We start from the raw sequence: 21,232 nt of genomic DNA, 5'->3' as shown, positions 1-21,232 counted from the left end.
TCATGCTTACTCTCAGGTTTTACTTCTAGCTGCTGTCAGTATTGTCCTATACCCTTCACTCCAATTTCAGGTTTTCTCTTTTTAATTTTGTATGGATGGAGAATAGGAAATAGAGACATATTATTAGAATTAAGCACTGAACTGTGTTTAAAGCATGAATGGGTTTGAGGATTAACAAAAACAAGTTTAGCTTTCTGGGGGCCTTCTTGGTGGCAGGCTCATCTGGATATCAGGAGCCCTCTATTTTTTTTCTTCACCTTATTTATATTTGTGTATATTTAAAATACTTTAATTTTTAAAAGAGCAAGGCTATTAGAGCATATTGATTTTAAAGAAGAGGGAAGAACAAAATGAAATGAATTACTCCAAAATGGAAATTATTTTTCTTCTTGCTGAACTAGTGAGCCATGGATTTGGATAACACCTACTAGGCATAAAGGAGAGAAGCAGCTTAGTTTTCTATATATAGTATAAATAGAGATTAAATTATATTTTATAAGAGTTCTGAACTGAATAAAACTGTTCTTTATTATCCTGAAACTATGTTTACACCTATGTTTTGGATTCTTAAGGTAAATGTTGTAATAACCAAAATGAAATTGTTAAAAGTTGTTTTTACTTAATATAAATCACACCCACTCTGTTAGTAAGTAATGCATTAGAAAGCAAACTGGTAGCCTAAGACACATAATGAATACAGGTTGCAGAGTTGCAAAGAAATAAAGGATTTTTAAAAAGATGTTTTTAAAAAGAAAACAGGGGCTTCCCTGGTGGCGCAGTGGTTGGGAGTCCGCCTGCCGATGCAGGGGACACGGGTTCGTGCCCTGGTCCAGGAAGATCCTACATGGCGCGGAGCGGCTGGGCCCGTGAGCCATGGCCACTGAGCCTGCGCGTCTTGAGCCTGTGCTCCACAGCGGGAGAGGCCACAGCGGTGAGAGGCCCGCGTTCCAGAAAAAAAAAAAAAAAAAAAAAAAAACAGGAAAAGTACAGAAAATAATAATGCAATGTAAAAAAACTGTGTATCTACCACTACGTCTTACCATTTTTCAGTAAAGAAATATATAGATAAGATTTAAGTGTCCCACATTCCCCTTCTAAGGCTTATTATTGTACTCCATTTCTCTCCAGAATGTCACGATCATGACTTTGATTAATATCCTTTCGGTCATGTTCCTGTATTTGTACTTGTTTTTATATATTTTGTATATTATATGCTCATATTTTACACGTAAGAAGAAGATTTTTATAAGTGCTAATCTATTTAAATTTTTCTGTAAATTTTTTTTAATCTCACCATTGTGTTTGAAATATAGTGACACTGGTACATATAAATCTAGATGACTCATGTTAACTGCTGTGTAATAAACCGTGTGACTAACATATCACAGTTTATCCATTCTCCTGCTGATAGATGAGTTATTTCCAATTTTTCACTATTATAAATAATTTTAAAACCTCCTTTATTCATGTTTCCTGGCAGAAGTGTGTGAGACTTTTCTCTAGTGTTATAGATTTCAGCTTTGCTAGATTTTTCTTGAAAGAGGTTGTACCAATGGATATTCTTAGAAGTAAAATCTGATTTTCCATATCACACTAATAGTATTGACAGACTGATTTTTGTCATTTTGATGGCTATGACATGGTTTTTCCTTGTAATTTTTTGTTATATTGGAGTATAACATACACGCAGAAAAGTACACATAGCATAAGTGCACATCTTGATGAACTGTCACAAAATGAACAACACATTCATGTAATCAGCACCAAGATCAGGAATATTACCAGTATCCCAGGAAGCCCCCCTTTATGTGCCTCTCCAGTTACTATCTACCTCTCCACCTAACACTATAAATTAGTTTTGCATACATTTGTACTTTATGTAAATGGAATCATGTAGTATGAGTTCTTTTGTGTCTAGTTTCTTTTCATTCAGCTTTATGAGATTCATCCGTAATGTTGCCAGCTAGTTATATAGTCTTCATTCTCATCGTTGTATAGTATTAAATTGTGTGAATATACCACAGTTTTAAAATCTTTTCTAGTATTATGGACATTGGGGTAGTTTCTATTTTGGCTTGTGTTAGTGTTGCTGTGAACATTCTAGTAAATGTTGGTGAAAATTTGAGTGCCCTTTTTTTGGGTATTTAACTAGGAGTAGAATTACTGAGTCTCTCTTGTAATTTGCATTCCCTCGACTATTAATAGTGAGTTAGACTCTCTTCAAACTTTTCTTATTTGCTTGCCTTTTTTCCTATTGATTTGTAGGAATTTTTTGTATATTGTATGCCTTGCAAATATCTTTGACCAACCTGTGGCTTATCTTTTACATTTATTTGTGGTTTCATTTGTTATATGTAATTTAAAATTTTTGACAAGTTCTTTATTGTTTTCCTTTACAAATTTTTGCTTTATGTAGTCAGGTTGGGGCCTTAATTTTCCATGTGAATTAGAATCAGTTTTTTTTACTTGTCACTGTGATTGGGATTGCTTTGAATTTAGAGATTAATTTGAGCATGATAGTTATAGTACTGTTGGGATGAGTAAATGAGTAATACATGTAGAGCCAGTTACAAGTAAATGCTTGATGTGGTTTAGCTGTTGTTGTTGTTAAAAATATGACTTATGCCTTCTTAAGGATTTCTTTATTCTAACTCTTGACATAGTTATCCAATACTTGGTCATCTATAACTTCTCAACCTGTCCACAGATTAGAATTGGCAAAAATAAAAAAGATTATGTATACTATGAATTCATTTTTTGATTAGACAGACTTGTACTGAGTCTGTTATAAGCGTAAGTGGTCAGAGAATAAGGTTGACTAACAATAAGTGATGAAGTGAGTAAGATATAACCTTGTCCTTGAGGATCTAGGTCTGCTATGAAAGACAAACATAAAAAATAATTACTTGATTCCCACAGATTTGCTCTTTCATTTTATGGACTGGTAGCACTATATGTTCTTCATAATTCTGTCACAGTTGTATGTTTATACTTTTCACTATGGTTATTTGATTAATGTCAGTTTTTCTTAATAGCCTGCAAGCTTTATAATTGCTCATTATCATACTGCTCAGTGCCTAGAGCAGAGATTTGCAAACCATAATCTGATGCCTTATCTTCTCAGTGGCCTGTTTCTGTATGGCCCTTCAAGCTAAGAATGTATATTATGTTTATAAAGGGTTATTTTTTTTAATGTGACATAGACTTATGTGGCCCCCAAAGCCTAAATTATTTACAATCTAGCCCTTTACAAAAAAGTTCGCTGACTCTGACATAAAGGAATGCCTGGGGCATAGTTGGTGTTCAATCAAAAAAAATTAGTTGAATGAATTATAACACAAGTAAATAAGTTGTAACTGAGGTATAAACAGGCTTTGAAGAGATAATCACTTACCCTGGAAAAAACTGTAAGTGCTTTCATAGGAAATGACCTCCGAGTTGAGTTTTTGAAAGCTGAAAAGGAGTTTCTCTGGTAGATGAGATAGGAAGAGGCATCCGATAAATGAGGCAGAGAGATACAGGTGGAGCAGGAATGAGCAAAGGCCCTGAGCATGTGAAAGGACACAGGTTGTTTATAAAGCAGAGGGAATTTAGGTTCAGCTGGAATATAGTTTGCATGGAGGAAACGAGGTTGGAGAAAATCGGGAGCCATGTTGTGACTGACTGTATCTTGCTAAGAAGTTTTGTTCTTTTGAAGACCTTTGAAAGACATGGGAGGTTTGTAAATTGTGAAGTCATAGGATCAAATACATATTTTAAGAAGCTGATTTCCGGGCTTCCCTGGTGGCACAGTGGTTAAGAATCCAGCTGCCAATGCAGGGGACACGGGTTCGAGTCCTGGTCCAGGAAGCTCCCACATGCCACGGAGCAACTAAGCCTGTGCGCCACAACTACTGAGCCTGCGCTCTAGAGCCCATGCTCTGCAACAAGAGAAGCCACCACAATGAGAAGCCCGCACACTGCCACAAAGAGTAGCCCCTGCTCACTGCAACTAGAGAAATCCTGCACACAGCAATGAAGACCCAATGCAGCCAAAAATAAATAATAAATTAAATAAATTTATATATATATAAAAAAGCTAATTTCCAACAATGAGAGGATGTTCTAGAGTGGACAAACTCTTGGCTTTTAGAATGTGGTTAGGAGACTTTCTTTGGTCTGTTGAACAAAAGTATTGGTGGTGAGGATGGAAAGTAGGGACTAAAATCAGAGAAAATTAGACGTATGAGTGACAGAAAGTAACAGCTACGAGATACTCTGGCCATCACTGCCTCTTTTTGCAGAAAGGAAATGGAGACAGCATTTATTAGTGGTCCCTAAATTAAATTTTATTTTTGTTCCTCTGATATTTTATCATTCCTGTGTATATCCATTGGAATTAGTATGTGTTCTACATTTTTTAAATTGGGAAATAAAATTACTAGTTTTTTAGAAATGGGAATAATCTAGATGAAAATTATAAACTGATCTTTCAAATAGGGTTTGGAGTTGAAAATATGGCAACAGCAATGGATGAGGACCTGGAAGAAGAGCTAGATGATAAAGACGAGAAGTCCATGATGTGTCCTCCAGGCATGCACAAGTGGAAGCTGGAGCAGTGCATGGTGTGCACCGTGTGTGGAGACTGTACCGGTTATGGAGCCAGCTGTGTCAGCAGTGGGCGTCCGGACAGAGTCCCTGGAGGGTAAGAGAATGATTAATATTCAAGATAAAATAATAGCAGAAATTACGCAAAGCACATTCCTTTTCAAAGTTATTCTAGAGTTCATTCTGTTGTGTTGTTCTTAAAGGCACACTGGCATATAATTATAATTCTTATAATTGTTTTCTATTATAATTTACTTCAGTGTTATTTTATTTAATGTGCTTTTCTTTCATTTGATTTCTTTAAACCTTTTACTTTATTTTATTTTATTTATTTTTTAACATCTTTATTGGAGTATAATTGCTTTACAATCGTGTGTTAGTTTCTGCTTTATAACAAAGTGAATCAGCTATACATATACATAAATCCCCATATCGCCTCCCTCTTGTGTCTCCCTCCCACCCTCCCTGTCCCACCCCCCCATCCCACCACTCTAGGTGGTCACAAAACACCGAGCTGATCTCCCTGTCCTGTGTGGCTGCTTCCCGCTATTTTACGTTTGGAAGTGTATATATTTCAGTGCCACTCTCTCACTTCGTCCCAGCTTACCCTTCCCCCTCCCCGTATCCTCAAGTACATTCTCTACATCTGCAGCTTTATTCCTGTCCTGCCCCTAGGTTCATCAAAACCATTTTTTTTTAGATTCCATATATATGTGTTAGCATATTGTATTTGTTTTTCTCTTTCTGACTTACTGCACTCTGTATGACAGACTCTAGGTCCATCCACCTCACTACAAATAACTCATTTCCTTTTTTTATGACTGAGTAATATTCCATTGTATATATGTGCCACGTCTTCTGTATCCATTCATCTGTCGATGGACATTTAGGTTGCTTTCATGTCCTGGCTATTGTAAATAGAGCTGCAATGAACATTGTGGTACACGACTCTTTTGGAATTATGGTTTTCTCAGGGTATAGGCCCAGTAGTGGGATTGCTGGGTCATATGGCATTTCTATTTTTAGTTTTTTAAGGAACCTCCATAGCTGTTCTCCATAGTGGCTGTATCAATTTACATTCCCACCAACAGTGCAAGAGGGTTCCCTTTTCTCCACACCCTCTCCAGCATTTATTGTTTGTAGATTTTTTGATGGTGGCCATTCTGACTGGTGTGAGGTGATACCTCATTGTAGTTTTGATTTGCATTTCTCTGATCATTAGTGATGTTGAGCATCCTTTCATGTGCTTGTTGGCAACCTGTGTATCTTCTTTGGAGAAATGTCTATTTAGGTCTTCTGCCCATTTTTGGATTGGGTTGTTTGGTTTTTTGACGTTGAGCTACATCAGCTGCTTGTAAATTTTGGAGATTAATCCTTTGTCAGTTGCTTCATTTGCAAATATTTTCTCCCATTCTGAGGGTTGTCTTTTCGTCTTGCTTATGGTTTCTTTAGCTGTGCAAAAGCTTTGAAGTTTCATTAGGTCCCATTTGCTTATTTTTGTTTTTATTTCCATTTCTCTAGGAGGTGCGTCAAAAAGGATCTTGCTGTGATTTATGTCATAGAGTGTTCTGCCTGTGTTTTCCTCTAAGAGTTTTATAGTGTCTGGCATTACATTTAGGTCTTTAATCCATTTTGAGTTTATATTTGTGTATGGTGTTAGAGTGTTCTAATTTAATTTGTTTACATGTAGCTGTCCAGTTTTTGCAGCACCACTTATTGAGGAGACTGCCTCTTCTCCATTGTATATTCTTGCCTCCTTTATCGAAAATAAGGTGACCATGTGTGTGTGGGTTGATCTCTGGGTTTTCTATCCTGTTCCATTGATCTATATTTCTGTTTTTGTGCCAGTACCCTACTGTCTTGATTACTGTAACTTAGAGGTATAGTCAGAAGTCAGGGAGCCTGATTCCTCCAGCTCCGTTTTTCTTTCTCAAGATTACTTTGGCTATTCGAGGTCTTCTGTGTTTCATTACAAATTGTGAACTTTTTTGTTCTGGTTCTGTGAAAAATGCCATTGGTAATTTGATAGGAATTGCGTTGAATCTGTAGATTGCTTTGGGTAGTATAGTCATTTTCACAATGTTGATTCTTGCAATCCATGAATATGGTATATCTCTCCATCTGTTTGTATTGTCTTTAATTTCTTTCATCAGTGTCTTATACTTTTCTGCATACAGGTCTTTTGTCTCCTTAGGTAAGTTTATTCCTAGGTATTTAATTCTTTTTGTTGCAGTGGTAAATGGGAGTGTTTCCTTAATTTCTCTTTCAGATTTTTCATCATTATTGTATAGGAATGCAAGAGATTTCTGTGCATTAATTTTGTACCCTGCTACTTTACCAAATTCATTGATTAACTCTAGTAGTTTTCTGGTAGCATCTTTAGGATTCTCTATGAATAATGTCATGGCATCTGCAAACAGTGAAAGCTTTACTTCTTCTTTTCCAATTTGGATTCCTTTTATTTCTTTTTCTTCTCTGAATGCTATGGCTAAAACTTCCAAAGCTATGTTGAATAATAGTGGTGAGAGTGGGCCACCTTGTCTTGTTCCTGATCTTAGTGGAAATGGTTTTAGTTTTTCACCATTGAGAACGATGTTGGCTGTGGGTTTGTCATATATGGCCATTAGTATGTTGTGGTAAGTTCCTTCTGTGCCTACTTTCTGGAGGGTTCTTATCATAAACGGGTGTTGAATTTTGTCAAAAGCTTTTTCTGCATCTATTGAGAATGATCATACGGTTTTTATCCTTCAATTTGTTAATATGGTGTATCACATTGATTGATATGCGTATATTAAAGAATCCTTGCATTCCTGGGGTAAACCGCACTTGATCATGGTGTATGGTCCTCTTAATGTGCTGTTGGATTCTGTTTGCTAGTATTTTGCTGAGGATTTTTGCATCTATGTTCATCAGTGATATTGGGCTGTAGTTTTCTTCCTTTGTGGCACCTTTGGTTTTGGTATCAGGATGATGGTGGCCTTGCAGAATGAGTTTGGGAGTGTTCCTCCCTCTGCTATATTTTGGAAGAGTTTGAGAAGGATAGCTGTTAGCTCTTCTCTAAATGTTTGATAGAATCCGCCTGTGAAGCCATCTGGTCCTGGGCTTTTGTGTGTTGGAAGATTTTTAATCAGAGTCTCAATTTCAGTGCTTGTGATTGGTCTGTTTGTGTTTTCTATTTTTTCCTGGTTCAGTCTCAGAAGGTTGTGTTTTTCTAAGAATTTGTCCATTTCTTCCAAGTTGTCCATTTTAGTGGCATATAGGTTCTTGTAGTAATCTCTCATGATCCTCTGTATTTCTGCAGTGTCAGTTGTTACTTCTCTTTTTTCATTTCTAGTTCTATTGATTTGAGTCTTCTCCCTTTTTTTCTTGATAAGTCTGGATAATGGTCTATCAATTTTGTTTATCTTCTCAAAGAACCAGCTTTTAGTTTTATTGATCTTTGCTATCGTTTCCTTCATTTCTTTTTCATTTATTTCTGATCTGATCTTTAAGATTTCTTTCCTTCTGCTAACTTTAGGGGTTTTTTTGTTCTTTCTCTAATTGCTTTAGGTGTAAGGTTAGTTTCTTTATTTGGGATGTTTCTTGTTTCTTGATGTAGGATTGTATTGCTATAGACTTCCCTCTTAGAACTGCTTTTGCTGCATCCCATAGGTATTGGGTCGTTGTGTTTTCATTGTCATTTGTTTCTAGGTATTTTTTTGATTTCCTCTTTGATTTCTCCAGTAATCTCTTGGTTATTAAGTAGTGTATTGTTTAGCCTCCATGTGTTTGTATTTTTTCAGATTTTTTTCCCTGTGATTGATATCTAGTCTCATAGCGTTGTGTTCAGAAAAGATAGTTGATACAATTCAGTTTTCTTAAATTTACCAAGGCTTGATATGTGACCCAAGCTATGTTCTATCCTGGAGAATGTTCCCTGAGCACTTGAGAAGAAAGTGTATTCTGTTGTTTTGGGATGGAATGTCCTATAAATATCTATAAAGTCCATCTTGTTTAATGTATCATTTAAAGGTTGTGTTTTCTTATTTATTTTTATTTTGGATGATCTGTCCATTGGTGAAAGGGGGGTGTTAAAGCCGCCTACTATGGTTGTATTACTGTCAATTCCCCCTTTTATGGCTGTTAGCATTTGCCTTATGTATTGAGGTGCTCCTGTGTTGGATGTATAAATATTTACAATTGATCCCTTGATCATTCTGTAGTGTCCTTCTTTGTCTCTTGTAGTAGTCTTTATTTTAAAGTCTATTTTGTCTGATATGAGAATTGCTACTCCAGCTTTCTTTTGATTTACATTTGCATGGAGAATATCTTTTTCCATCCCCTCACTTTCAGTCTGTATGTGTCCGTAGGTCTGAAGTGGGTCTCTTGTAGACAGCATATATATGGGTCTTGTTTCTGTATCCATTCATCCAGTCTGTGTCTTTTGGTTGGGGCATTTAATCCATTTACATTTAAGGTTATTATCGATATGTATGTTCCTATTACCATTTTCTTAATTGTTTTGCGTTTGTTATTGTAGGTCTTTTCCTTCTCTTGTGTTTCCTTCCTAGAGAAGTCCCTTTAGCATTTGTTGTCGAATCTGAATGAGATCCTAGCTGAGAAGAGTAATCTTGGTTATAGGTTTTTCCTTTTGTCACTTTAAATATGTCCTGCCACTCCCTTCTGGCTTGCAGAGTTTCTGCTGAAATATCAGCTGTTAACCTTATGGGGGGATTCCCTTGTATATCATTTGTTGTTTTTCCCTTGCTGCTTTTACTAATTTTTCTTTGTATTTACTTTTTGATAGTTTGATTAATGTGTGTCTTGATGTGTTTCTCCCTGGATTTATCCTGTATGGGACTCTCTGTGCTTCCTGGACTTGGGTAACTATTTCTTTTCCCATATTAGGGAAATTTTCAAACTATAATCTCTTCAAATATTTTCTCAGTCCCTGTCTTTTTCTCTTCTTATTCTGAGACCCCCATTATTCAAATGTTGGTGCATGTAATGTTGTCCCAGAAGTCTCTAAGACTGTCCTCAATTCTTTTCAATCTTTTTTCTTTATTCTGCTCTGCAGTTGTTATTTCCACTATTTTATTTTCCAGGTCACTTATCTATTCTTGTGCCTCAGTTATTCTGCTCTTGATTCATTCTAGAGAATTTTTAGTTTCATTTATTGTGTTACTCATCATTGTCTGTTTGCTCTTTAGTTCTTCTAGGTCCTTGTTAAACATTTCTTCTGTTTTCTCCATTCTATTTCCAAGATTTTGGATCATCTTTAGTATCATTACTCTGAATTCTTTTTCAGGAAGACTGCCTATTTCCTCTTCATTTGTTTGGTCTGGAGTGTTTTTACCTTGCTCCTTCATCTGCTTTGTGTTTCTCTGTCTTCTCACTTTGCTTAACTTACTGTGTTTGGGGTCTCCTTTTCTCAGGCTGCACGTTCGTAGTTCATCTTTGTTTTTGGTGGCTGCCCCTGATGGCTAAGGTTGGTTCAGTGGGTTTTGTAGGCTTCCTGGTGGAAGGGACTAGTGCCTGTGTTCTGGCGGTTGAGGCTGTATCTTGTCTTTCTGGTAGGCAGGGCCATGTCTGGTCATGTGTTTTGGGATGTCTGTGACCTTATTATGATTTTAGGCAGCGTCTGTAGTAATGGGTGGGTTTGTGTTTCAGTCTTGCTAGTTGTTTGCATAGGGTGTCCAGCACTGTAGCTTGCTGGTCGTTTAGTGGAGCTGGGTTTAGCGTTGAGATGGAGATCTCTGGGAGAGATTTGGCCGAATGATATTATGTGGAGCTGGGCGGTCTCTGGTGGACCAGTTTTCTGAACTCAGCTCTCCCACCTGAGATGCACAGGCCTAACACCCAGGCAGAGCACCAAGGCCCTGTTAGCCCTATGGCTCAGAAGGAAAGGGAGAAGAAAAGAAAGGAAGAAGAAAAGACAATAATAATAAAATGAAATAAAAAATTAAAAAAATAATTATTAAAAATAAAAAAATTAAAAAGTAATTTAAAAAAAGCAAAAAGAAAAAGAAAGAAGAGAGCAGCCAAACCAAAAAACAAATCCACCAGTGATAACAAGTGCTAAAAACTATACTAAAAACAAAAAAGCAAAAAAAAAAAAAAAAAAACGGACAGACAGAACCCTAGGACAAATGGTAAAAGCAAAGCTATACAGACAAAATCACATACAGAAGCATAAGGATACACACTCATAAAAAGAGAAAAAGGAAAAAAAAAAAAAATATATATATCGTTTCTCCTGAAGTCCACTGCCTCAGTTTTGGGATGATTTGTTGTCTATTCAGGTATTCCACAGATGCAGGGTACGTACATCAAGCTGATTGTGGAGATTTAATCCTCTGCTCCTGAGGCTGCTGGGAGAAATTTCCCTTTCTCTTCCTTGTTCCCGCAGCTCCGGGGTTCAGCTTTGGATTTGGCCCCGCCTCTGCGTGTAGGTTGCCTGAGGGCCTCTGTTCTTTGCTCAGACAGGACAGCGTTAAAGGAGCAGCTGATTAGCGGGCTCTGGCTCACTCAGGCTGGGGGGAGGGAGGGGTACGGATGAGGGGCAAGCCTGCAGTGGCCGAGGCCGGCGTGACATTGCACCAGCCTGAGGCGCGCCATGCATTCTCCTGGGGAAGTTGTCCCTGGATCCCGGGACCCTGGCAGTGGCGGGCTGCACAGGCTCCCGGGAAGGGAGGTGTGGACAGTGACCTGTGCTTGCACACAGGATTCTTGGTGGCTACAGCAGCAGCCTTAGCATTTTATGCCCGTCTCTGGTGTCCGCGCTGATAGCCGTGGCTCGTGTCCGTCTCTGGAGCTCATTTAGGCGGTTCTCTGAATCCCCTCTCCTCGCACACCCCAAAACAATGGTTTCTTGCCTCTTCGGCAGCTCCAGACTTTTTCCCGGGCTCCCTCCCAGCTAACTGTGGTGCACTAACCCCTTCAGGTTGTGTTCACGCTGCCAACCCCAGTCCTCTCCCTGGGATCCGACCTCCGAAGTCCGAGCCTCAGCTCCCAGCCCCCGCCCAGGTGAGCAGACAAGCCTCTCGGGCTGGTGAGTGCTGGTTGGCACCGATCCTCTGTACGGGAATCTCTCCGCTTTGCCCTCCGCACTCCTGTTGCCGTGCTCTCCTCCGTGGCACCGAAGCTTCCCCCCTCCACGTCTCCGAAGCTTCCCCCTCCGCCACCCGCAGTCTCCGTCCATGAAGGGGCTTCCTAGTGTGTGGAAACCTTTCCTACTTCACAGCTCCCTCCCACTGGTGCGGGTACCGTCCCTATTCTTTTGTCTCTGTTTTTTCTTTTTTTTTTTGCCCTACCCAGGTTCGTGGGGAGTTTCTTGCCTTTTGGGAGGTCTGAGGTCATATGCCAGCGTTCAGTAGGTGTTCTGTAGGAGTTGTTCCACCTGTAGATGTATTTCTGATGTTTTTGTGGGGAGGAAGGTGATCTCCACATCGTACTCCTCTGCCATCTTGAAGTTCTCTCTTATTTTATTTTTTTTCCTCAAGTTCCTCAGTTCATTTTATTACTTAAGTTTTTATTTCACAAAGAAATGTACTTGTACATATATTGTGTTTTTATGTATTGGTGAATCTATTTCTATGGAATGTATTTCCAGGGCTGTTACTGCTTGTTTAAAAACTATTGGTTTTTGTTTTTTTGTTTTGTTTATGGTGGTTAGTGTTTTTAAAAAATGAAGGGTTTCTGTTTTCACTAACAGCAGTAAAAGGCAGTTTCTTTTGAAATACTGCCAGTAGCAGATCATATAATTCTTTAATTTCTGTCAACTCAGTGAATGTGAAGTGATATCTCATCATTATTTTCGTATATATTTCCATGACTCACATTTTTCCTGGATATTTAAATATACTCTTCTGTGAGTTTTCTCTTAAAACCCTTTCTTTGCCTGTATTGTTTTTATCCTTGAAAATTGAAAGATGTTCTCTGAATAGTCTTCATATTAACTGTTTTCTGTCTTCTCTACAAATAGTGTTTCCCAATATACTTATGATCATATAACTAAATTAGGTTATATTCTGTTACACAAAAGCACTTAACATTTTTAATAAGCAAATATGTATTTCTTTGAAATTTTTGAATTTTCTATCTAGACTAGAAAGGTCTCAGTTTCTAGCTGATTTTGTGATATCTTAAATATTCTTCAAAAAGCCTGTTTTATTTCTTTTTACATTAATAAATTTTAAAGCCAATGGATGATTATTGTTCTGATGTGGGGTAGACATCTAACTGTATTTTCTTACCAGTAGCCAGTTGTACAGTCATTATGTGTGAAATGGCTACCAGATTTATCATTTATTATATTCCCTTATATATCAGAATCTGTTTTCTGGGCCTTCCATTATTTTCCTGACTTACTGATCTAGTCTTATGCTAATATTATGTGGTTTATGTTTTGTATGGTATTTTAACATTTAGTAAGGTTAGCTACTCTCAGTGTCTGTCTTTTTTAATTGTTTGGGGGACTATTCTTAGTATTTAATTAAAACAAAATATAATTTTAATTGAAATTGCATTTAATTTATCTATTAGTTTTAGAAGAATTGATTTTTATGGTATTAAATATTCCCACTCAGTAACAGGATGTGTCTTTCCATTTATTCAGATTCTGTTTTTGTTTTGAATTTTATTGGGATATAGTTGATTTACAATGTTGTGTTAGTTTCAGGTGTATAGCAAAGTGAATCAGTTATACATACACATATATCCACTCTTTTTTAGATTCTTTTCTGATATAGACCATTACAGAGTATTGAGTAGAGTTCCCTGTGCTATACAGTAGGTCCTTATTAGTTACCTGTTTTATATACAGTAGTGTGTGTGTGTAAATCCCAATCTTCCAATTTATCCCTCCTCCCCTTGTTACCCCCCAGTAACCATAAGTTTATTTTCTACATCTTAACTCTATTTTTATTGATATTTTGTAGATAAGTTCATTTGTAGCCTTTTTTTAGATTCTACATATGAGCGATATCATATGATATTTGTCTTTCTCTGTCCGACTTAAGCCATTATTTTAAAACAGGTCATAACTTTCCTTAATGCTTGGGTCTGTGCCTTCATTTGTAGTCATTGCGTAAGACTGCTTTAATGCCAAAGATCTATTCATTTGTGTTGAACATGAATTTTTTCGGTGTGGAATTATCAAAATCATATAGAATACTCAATTAGGGGTATATAATTTTCTTTTGAATTGATAAATAATTCGCAATTTTAGGAGTTCGAAGAGCTGTCACTTCTAAAGTTGCATTATTCCTGTTATAATTATCCTTTTCATTCTTGTTGGACCACTTTTTTTCCCCCAGGGTTCTGTGTTATTATCACTTTAAAGTTAATATGTGAGTTTGACAGAATCAGAATGCAGGTTTTCCCCTAGAATCTTGGAGAGAATTTCAAGTCCTATTTTTGTGTTGCCATTTATAGCTAATATAATACAATGGGTTATCCTTTGGGAGATCAAATTAATTATCATGCATCTTTGTATTATGATAGATCTGATCTTTGTAAGATCAGATTATTTATGATAATTAGCCAACTTTGGGAAGTAGGGGGAATATTGTGAAAAAAAGCCCTGAGTGAGAGCAGCCACCTCCTCATCTCTGGCTTCCCTATTTGACACCTCATTAGTATTCAGGTGCTTCTTCCCAAATAATGTCTGAATTTCCTATGAGTATATTTCTGGGTTTATACTTGGCTTAACATAGTTAAATAGATCATATATAACAGGGCTTTTCTTTTAGGCTGCTGGAATATTATGATTTTTTAACAATAAATTTTCTTTGCTTTTTTAGCCTGTTAAAAAATATTTTGGCTTTCTTTATCAAAGGATAGTATTTCTTCTAGAAAGCTATATATTTGGCTCTGTTTAGTGTATTTAAGCCCCTAACTTGTTTATTTTAAAGTTTAATTTGGATTAAAGAAAGATTCTGTGATTTTTTTTTTAAAAAACAACATTGGAGTTGAAATTTATCTTTTTGGATCTTTCCCAAGCGATTTCCATCTAAAATTAAGTGTTCCCAATCTCTGAACTTAAGCCATTGATAAATGTCATAAGTGAATTTCTAAAGTCTTTGGTCCTTTCTGAAGTTAATTCTTCTTTTTTTTCCCGAGAGATATACTATCAGTTTCCAATAATTATTTACAGATTTAAATGGATAGCATCTAATGAAGTACAGTAATTTCTTTATTAGTGAAGCAGAAATAAACACACGAATTAAGTCAACTTAGGAATAAATATGGAGGACACTAAGCACTATTACAGATGACTTAAATATCATAAAATTATGACTACATATCTTAGAATAAATTTAGAGTTAAACACTATTTTTAAAATAGTGCCCATGGCCAAGTCAGTAGGGCATATTATTTTATCAATTTGTTACTGTTGTAGTAAGTGATCTTCCAAATTGTCACTAATACTGGCTTTTGAAAGCCAGGAGTTTCACAGGGCACCTATGTGTTTCAAAACTGTTGCCAGGTAGATTCTTTGTCTTGTGTCTCCACAAATCTGGACAACCAGGGAGAGGCTCAGTGAGGCTGTCACAAGTTTTTCAGGACGGATCCAACCAAATAACTTTAAAGCTGGGACTTCTGCAGGATATGTGACTAAGAAGTTAGTGTTCACCGACCCTCTAGCCAGCTCCTGGGAGTGTTCTTGTTTTCTTTTATGTTATAATCAAAGGCCGTACATATGCTTAGTTCACAAATGATAGGAAGAGGACAAAGAAGAGGAAAAATAACAGGTAATTAGATGCAGTGAAAGAGAATGGGAGATGATGGCGTGTAAAGGAGAGGGAGGGGTAAGGAGACAGAATTCATGAAGCTGGCAAGCTGGGCTCACTCATTGAAGGCTGCCCACATCTCCCTAATCTGGGAGATAGCCATGTTGTTTGTTTGCTAACCTTTTAATACTAAAGCTGCTGGTGCCTCTTTAATTGTGAAACCTTTTTAAAGATGTTATTAATAATGGCTTTGAAGATAGCAGAATCCATTTGTATTTTCTGTAGAAATATACCAGTTATGCCTATTAGGAGTGTGTAATATCTATTCATACCTTTTAATTATTCATCTCTTCATACCTTTTCTTTAAAATCGACAAATCCTGATCTGAAGGGGTGATTTCATTGCTGATTCATTTAAGTTAAGCTTAAAAGTGCAGAAAAGATGTTACGGAGTTTTAAGGAAAGAGAAGGATTTCAGTTAATAATTTATTTGTTTATTTTTAGGATCTGTGGTTGTGGTTCTGGAGAATCTGGCTGTGCTGTATGTGGATGTTGCAAGGCTTGTGCAAGAGAATTGGATGGTCAAGAGGCAAGACAAAGAGGGATTCTTGATGCAGTGAAGGAGATGATACCTTTAGACCTTCTGTTAGGTAGTATTTCTGATAGTCTAAATAATTCCTTTTAGATATGTGTTAAAAAATTAAGATAATAGTTGATTATGCAGTACTCCGTGTTTGGTAACTGACAGTGTGTCATTGATTAAGGGATGAGATTCTTTTTGTCTTTTTTTCTAAGATCCTTGCATTAAAAATCATTTGTGTTTTAGACAGTGTTTTTGCTAGCGTTTACTTTCTTGAATTTCATATAGTTCTGTCATATCTATTATAAAACTAATTGACTGACTGACTGTCAATCATCTAGCTGTCCCAGTACCCGGGGTTAACATTGAAGAACACCTTCAGTTACGCCAAGAAGAAAAACGGCAGCGTGTAATCAGGAGACACAGATTAGATGAAGGAAGAGGTAAGATGTAGCTGCAGAGAAAATGTATATGAAAATACATTTTCTTACCCTATACTGAGACCAGTTAAAAGTTTACAGAGTAGGCTGATTTGGTAAGAAATTAAAATTAGTAACATTCTAGTAACTCATGAAAGTATTATGAAAATATTCAGGGTATTACAATTGTGCTAATAATAACATACATTTAATTTGGTAGTGTGTTTATGGCATAAGTCAACCATATTAAGAATTGTGCCATATGCCAAGCATCAAAAACTATTAGCAATGGCAATCTTTAAAAAAATACAAATTTGAAGAACTGTCCTTCACCTGTATTTTGACTCATCTACTTAACTCTGAACACCAGTAGTTTAGTATTTTAAGTTCTGATTTCTTACTCATTTACAATTATTATCATTTGGGCATAGTCTCACTGCTCTTCCTTCCAATTTAGTGCATAATGATGCTTTTATGTATCTTTCCGGAAAAAGCTTATTCTGGTTATGTACAAGAATGGTAAGTTGGAGGGTCTGCAGGTTTTAATTGCAAAGATTTATTATCTATCTTTTCCTCATTGTTTATGACTATTTCTCGGCCTAAAAACTACATTTAACAGTGATTATAGTAAGTATTTTAGTATATATCCAACAAGCAGAGATAAATATAAGTATTACTAAAGTTATTCTTGCCCAATAGAATCTTTTCTTTGTAGGATTAAGACAGATTGTTACAAAGGTCTGTAATTTTATTCCTCTGCTAGGCAAAATTTTGATTCGAAATATTTAGTGATAGATAAAACCTATCACTCATTTAGCCATCATTACAGACTTTGTTAGGCGTTCCTTTTTTTAATATAAAATGGAGTAAGTTGAATATAAAATATATAGCACACATGGTAATTCTGTTTTTATTAAACTTAGGTCATAAGACATCTGCTTAGAACTTGAAGATTGTTCATTATAGTGTCTAATAAGCAATGTTGAGGAATTGATACAGTGAATGTTTGCTGTTAGTTTGGCTTTGTTTACATAAAATCATTGCCTTTAAATGATATTTTAATGAGATTAATGTATCTACTCTTATTTATGTTATATAAATGTATGAGAAAATTGCATATTAAATGTTATGTAGAGAATAGGGTAAAATTTAAGTTCTGGGTCTTTATGACACATGGTAATTAAGTGATAATTCCTTTTGTATTAATAGTATGATTTGCTTAAGGTTAATTACTAGTGATACTTTTACTACCTGTTTTTTTTTTTTGAAATATTAGGTTGAATCATACGAAATGACCTACAAAACCCAGCTATTTCCTATGTTTCAACCAAAGTATAGCAAATCCTTGTGATGACATTTAATTACTTGCCTAATGCTATATATCTTATTTTTTTCTCTCCCTCTATAAAAAGCTGTTCTTCTCTAGGTATAGTATATATTTCTGTATATCAGAAGTAAAAGAACATTGATGATGCACTGGTTATTCAACAAAACTTTGTGATAGCAGAATATTCTTTTGCCTTTTATTTTAAAATGTATCATAGACCTTTAAAAGATAAACTCTAACCCTTTAAGAGTTAAAAAAAACTCCATTATTTAAATATTTATGGAAATTAGATTATTGTATCTGTGCTTTAACAAGCTTTCCCAGTGATTCTGAGGGTGCTGAAGTGTGAGAACCACTGCTCTAGGGCAGTGATGTTCTAAGTTTGTTACATGGGCCTTCTACATCAGAATCACCTGGGCCTCATGCTTCAGCATTTCTGCCTGAGGGTCCTCGATACAGATTTGAGTCACATGCACAGTGTTCTAGGGCTCTTGTTTGGCACCATGCTAGCAAGGATTGTTAGTCTCGTTTTGTCCTCATGAGGAAAAGGAATGTCAAATAAATTTTTAGTGTTCCAACTGCCACATGTACATACTTGTCTTTTCTCCACACACACCACCCCACCCCCCTTGGCTTCTGCTTGGTGTTTTTTAGGTAACTAACAGTTAGCAGTCTGTTGGTAATTATGCTTATTAGTAATTGGCTTTACCTGTATTGAAATTTCAGCCTTTCAGTATTAGATTAAGTTAAATTATTTTACTTGATTTATCTATCATCCTATTTACCAAGTTTGTGTTATTTGTTTTAAAGTTGCTCAAAATTTTAGGACCTAGCTCGTGTATCAAAAGCCTTGCTCATAAACCTCAGGCCTATTGATGTAGTTCAGCTGCTGTTCATGACACAAATTCTTCTGTTGCTGTTGAAACCCCCAAAAGTAGTGTGGTTACTACTTTTTGATAAAGTTGGAACTTTAATTTTTTTATGCTATTAGTCTTCTAGATAATACTTTTCTTACATATATATTCTTAGGTACCAATAGTATTCATTTACAGATTTTATTTCAGTGGTGTTTGTGATCATTTTTAGTTTGTTTTTTAGATTAGACAGAGTTGATTGATACATAATTTCTCTGAGACTTGTATTAACTTTACAAGTGGAGTGCTTGTTCAGTGGGATTTTTAAGTAGAACTCTTTAAGTCATCAGGACTCCTGGGTGATTGTATCAATGTTCTTATCTTTATATTCCTTCTCAGCACTCTGTTTTAAGGAAAACTAAGCTCAAATAATGTTGCCTATTTTTCCTTCTTTCTTTTTCCCCTAAATGTCAAATCAAAATTCCATGATTGTGAGCTGTTGGTGGGGTGAGTTACGTCCTGGTTTGCCTGGGACAGTCCCATTTTATGCCTACTGTTCAGATGTATTTCTTACAGTGTCCCCTTTTGCTCTCGGTAGAGCGTCTCATTTGGATAATAAGCTATATAGTTAGCATAGCTATGTAGCATGGTGGTTGAATATATAGGTTCTGAAGTTAGACTTTGGTTCATATCCTGGCTTCTTAAGTTTTACTTGGAGTATAACCACTCTGAACCTCAGTTTCCCTACCTTTAAAACGAAGGTTACAACTGTACCTACGTTAAGCAGGGGTGAGGATTAAGTGACTTGCATGAAAATGCCTGACCTGTACTAAGCCCTGGGTAAATGGTGATGATGGCGATGGTGATGATGAGGATGCTAGTGGTGGTGGTGGGCTATTTAGTAAACTTCTGTTCTCTTTGGATTTGATTCTTTTCCCACTCTGGCCTCTACTTGACTGCTTTTCTCGCAACATTGGGATGCTCATCACAAAATTTTGATGATTATTAATAAAACCCCCTACATCTTCTGTAGAATAAAATGATTCTATCTTGATAGAAAAAAATCAGTTTCCCATAGTCACAAGTTAGAATCTAAAAACAAGTTTATTATAGTCTCTCCAGTTTCAAAGTGATTGAGAAGTTATTGGTATTGATTTTTAAGCCTCGAAAACCATTAAGTTTTCTTAATTTGACATGTCAAATCCAGTATTAGCTGATCTTCCAATACTCCTTTTAAATTAAAATATATGAAGCACATGGAAAACATAAGTAAGAAAAAAATGTCAATGTAATTCTCATCCAAAGATAACCACTATAGAATTTTGGTATACTTTCTTAAAGGTTTTCTATGCATACTTTTTTGTTTAGACATTTTACATCATTTCATAGTGTGATATATATTGGTGTACTGTTTTTTCCCCTTAATAATTATATCATAAATTTTTTGTGCCTTATTGTAATACCATATTGAAGTAATACAGGAATTTAGGTTAAAGGTTTTCCACAAGCCTATCCTTTAATTAAATTATTACTTTCATTTGTTTCATCGGTATCTTCTAATTGAGTTTTATACATTTCCAGTTACGTCACTGACTGAATCTTTTTTTAATATATAAATTTATTTATTTGTTTGTTTGTTTGTTTATTTATTTATTGGCAGTGTTGGGTCTTCGTTGCTGCACGCAGGCTTTCGCTAGTTGCGGCGAGCCGGGGCTACTCTTTGTTGCAGTGTGTAGGCTTCTCATTGCAGTGACTTCGCTTCTCTTGTTTGGAGCACGGCCTCTAGGCGCGCGGGCTTCAGTAGTTGTGGCTCGTGGGCTCTAGAGCACAGGCTCAGTAGTTGTGGTGCATGGGCTTAGTTGCTCCGCGGCATGTGGGATCTTCTCGGACCAGGGCTCAAACCCATGTCCCCTGCATTGGCAGGCGGATTCTTAACCACTGCTCCACCAGGAAGTCCCTCACTGACTGAATCTTATATTTCATATATTTGCTTAATGTTACAGTATGTACGTTTTTAAAATTTTTCTAGCAGTTTTTTCCTTGCCCTCCCATTCTCTTTTACCAAGCAAATGAGGTTTAGTCTAATAGGTATATTTCTGTATCTTACTCCATTAAATTATAATCATGTGCAGATATCTATACATATGTGAGCGTGTAGGCATATGTTTATTTACAGAAGGGATATTGTATTAAATATACAATTGTTTGCAACACCTTTTTCCCATTTTACAGTACAACATGAACACATACTAGTGAATATGGATCTATCACATTCTATTTAATAGCTACATAACATTTCATAATACGTCTGTACCACAGTTTATTCAGCCATTATTTTGTTGGTGGTCATTCAGGTTATTTTCAGGGTTTTGTGGATTTTGCTATAATAATATATTCTTAAACTTCAGCCATATGTAGTGGAATTTTTGTTTATATAATAGAGCTTCCCAGAAATAGCATATTTGGGCCAGAGAGTGTGTATGTTTTAAATTTTAAGAGATATTTCAAATTAAAAAAAAAATGTTATAGGAATTTATCTTCCTAAGACTTACGTATGAGAGTGGTGTTTTCCTGTAGCACCACCTTTATTAGGTATTATTTTTAATTTTTGCAAAACGTTGATGAGCGATGTTATGTCCTTGCTAATTTAAATAGCACAGAAGTACTTTTTCTTTATAAATCTTGTTTTAATGGCTGAATATTACTCCAGTGAGAAAATATACCATAGTTTTTTATTAACTGTTCTTCTTTTT

General features: G+C 36.1%; 1 protein-coding gene across 12 annotated transcripts in view; it reads left to right on the top strand.

Annotated features, from left to right (window-relative positions):
• MYCBP2 (MYC binding protein 2) overlaps positions 1-21,232 on the top strand; it is a 265,407-nt gene that overhangs the window by 65,581 nt on the left and 178,594 nt on the right. For all 12 annotated transcript variants that reach the window (XM_082601985.1, XM_082601982.1, XM_082601988.1 and 9 more), the window contains 3 exons: positions 4,480-4,684; positions 15,804-15,949; positions 16,221-16,322. In XM_082601985.1, coding sequence (XP_082458111.1) covers positions 4,480-4,684; positions 15,804-15,949; positions 16,221-16,322 — 453 coding nt within the window. The remainder of the gene's footprint in view (positions 1-4,479; positions 4,685-15,803; positions 15,950-16,220; positions 16,323-21,232) is intronic.

Source organism: Mesoplodon mirus (assembly GCF_964341445.2).
Source record: "Mesoplodon mirus genome assembly, chromosome: 17".
Classification (NCBI taxonomy): Eukaryota; Metazoa; Chordata; class Mammalia; order Artiodactyla; family Ziphiidae; genus Mesoplodon; species Mesoplodon mirus.
This window is presented reverse-complemented; position numbering and strand designations above follow the sequence as displayed.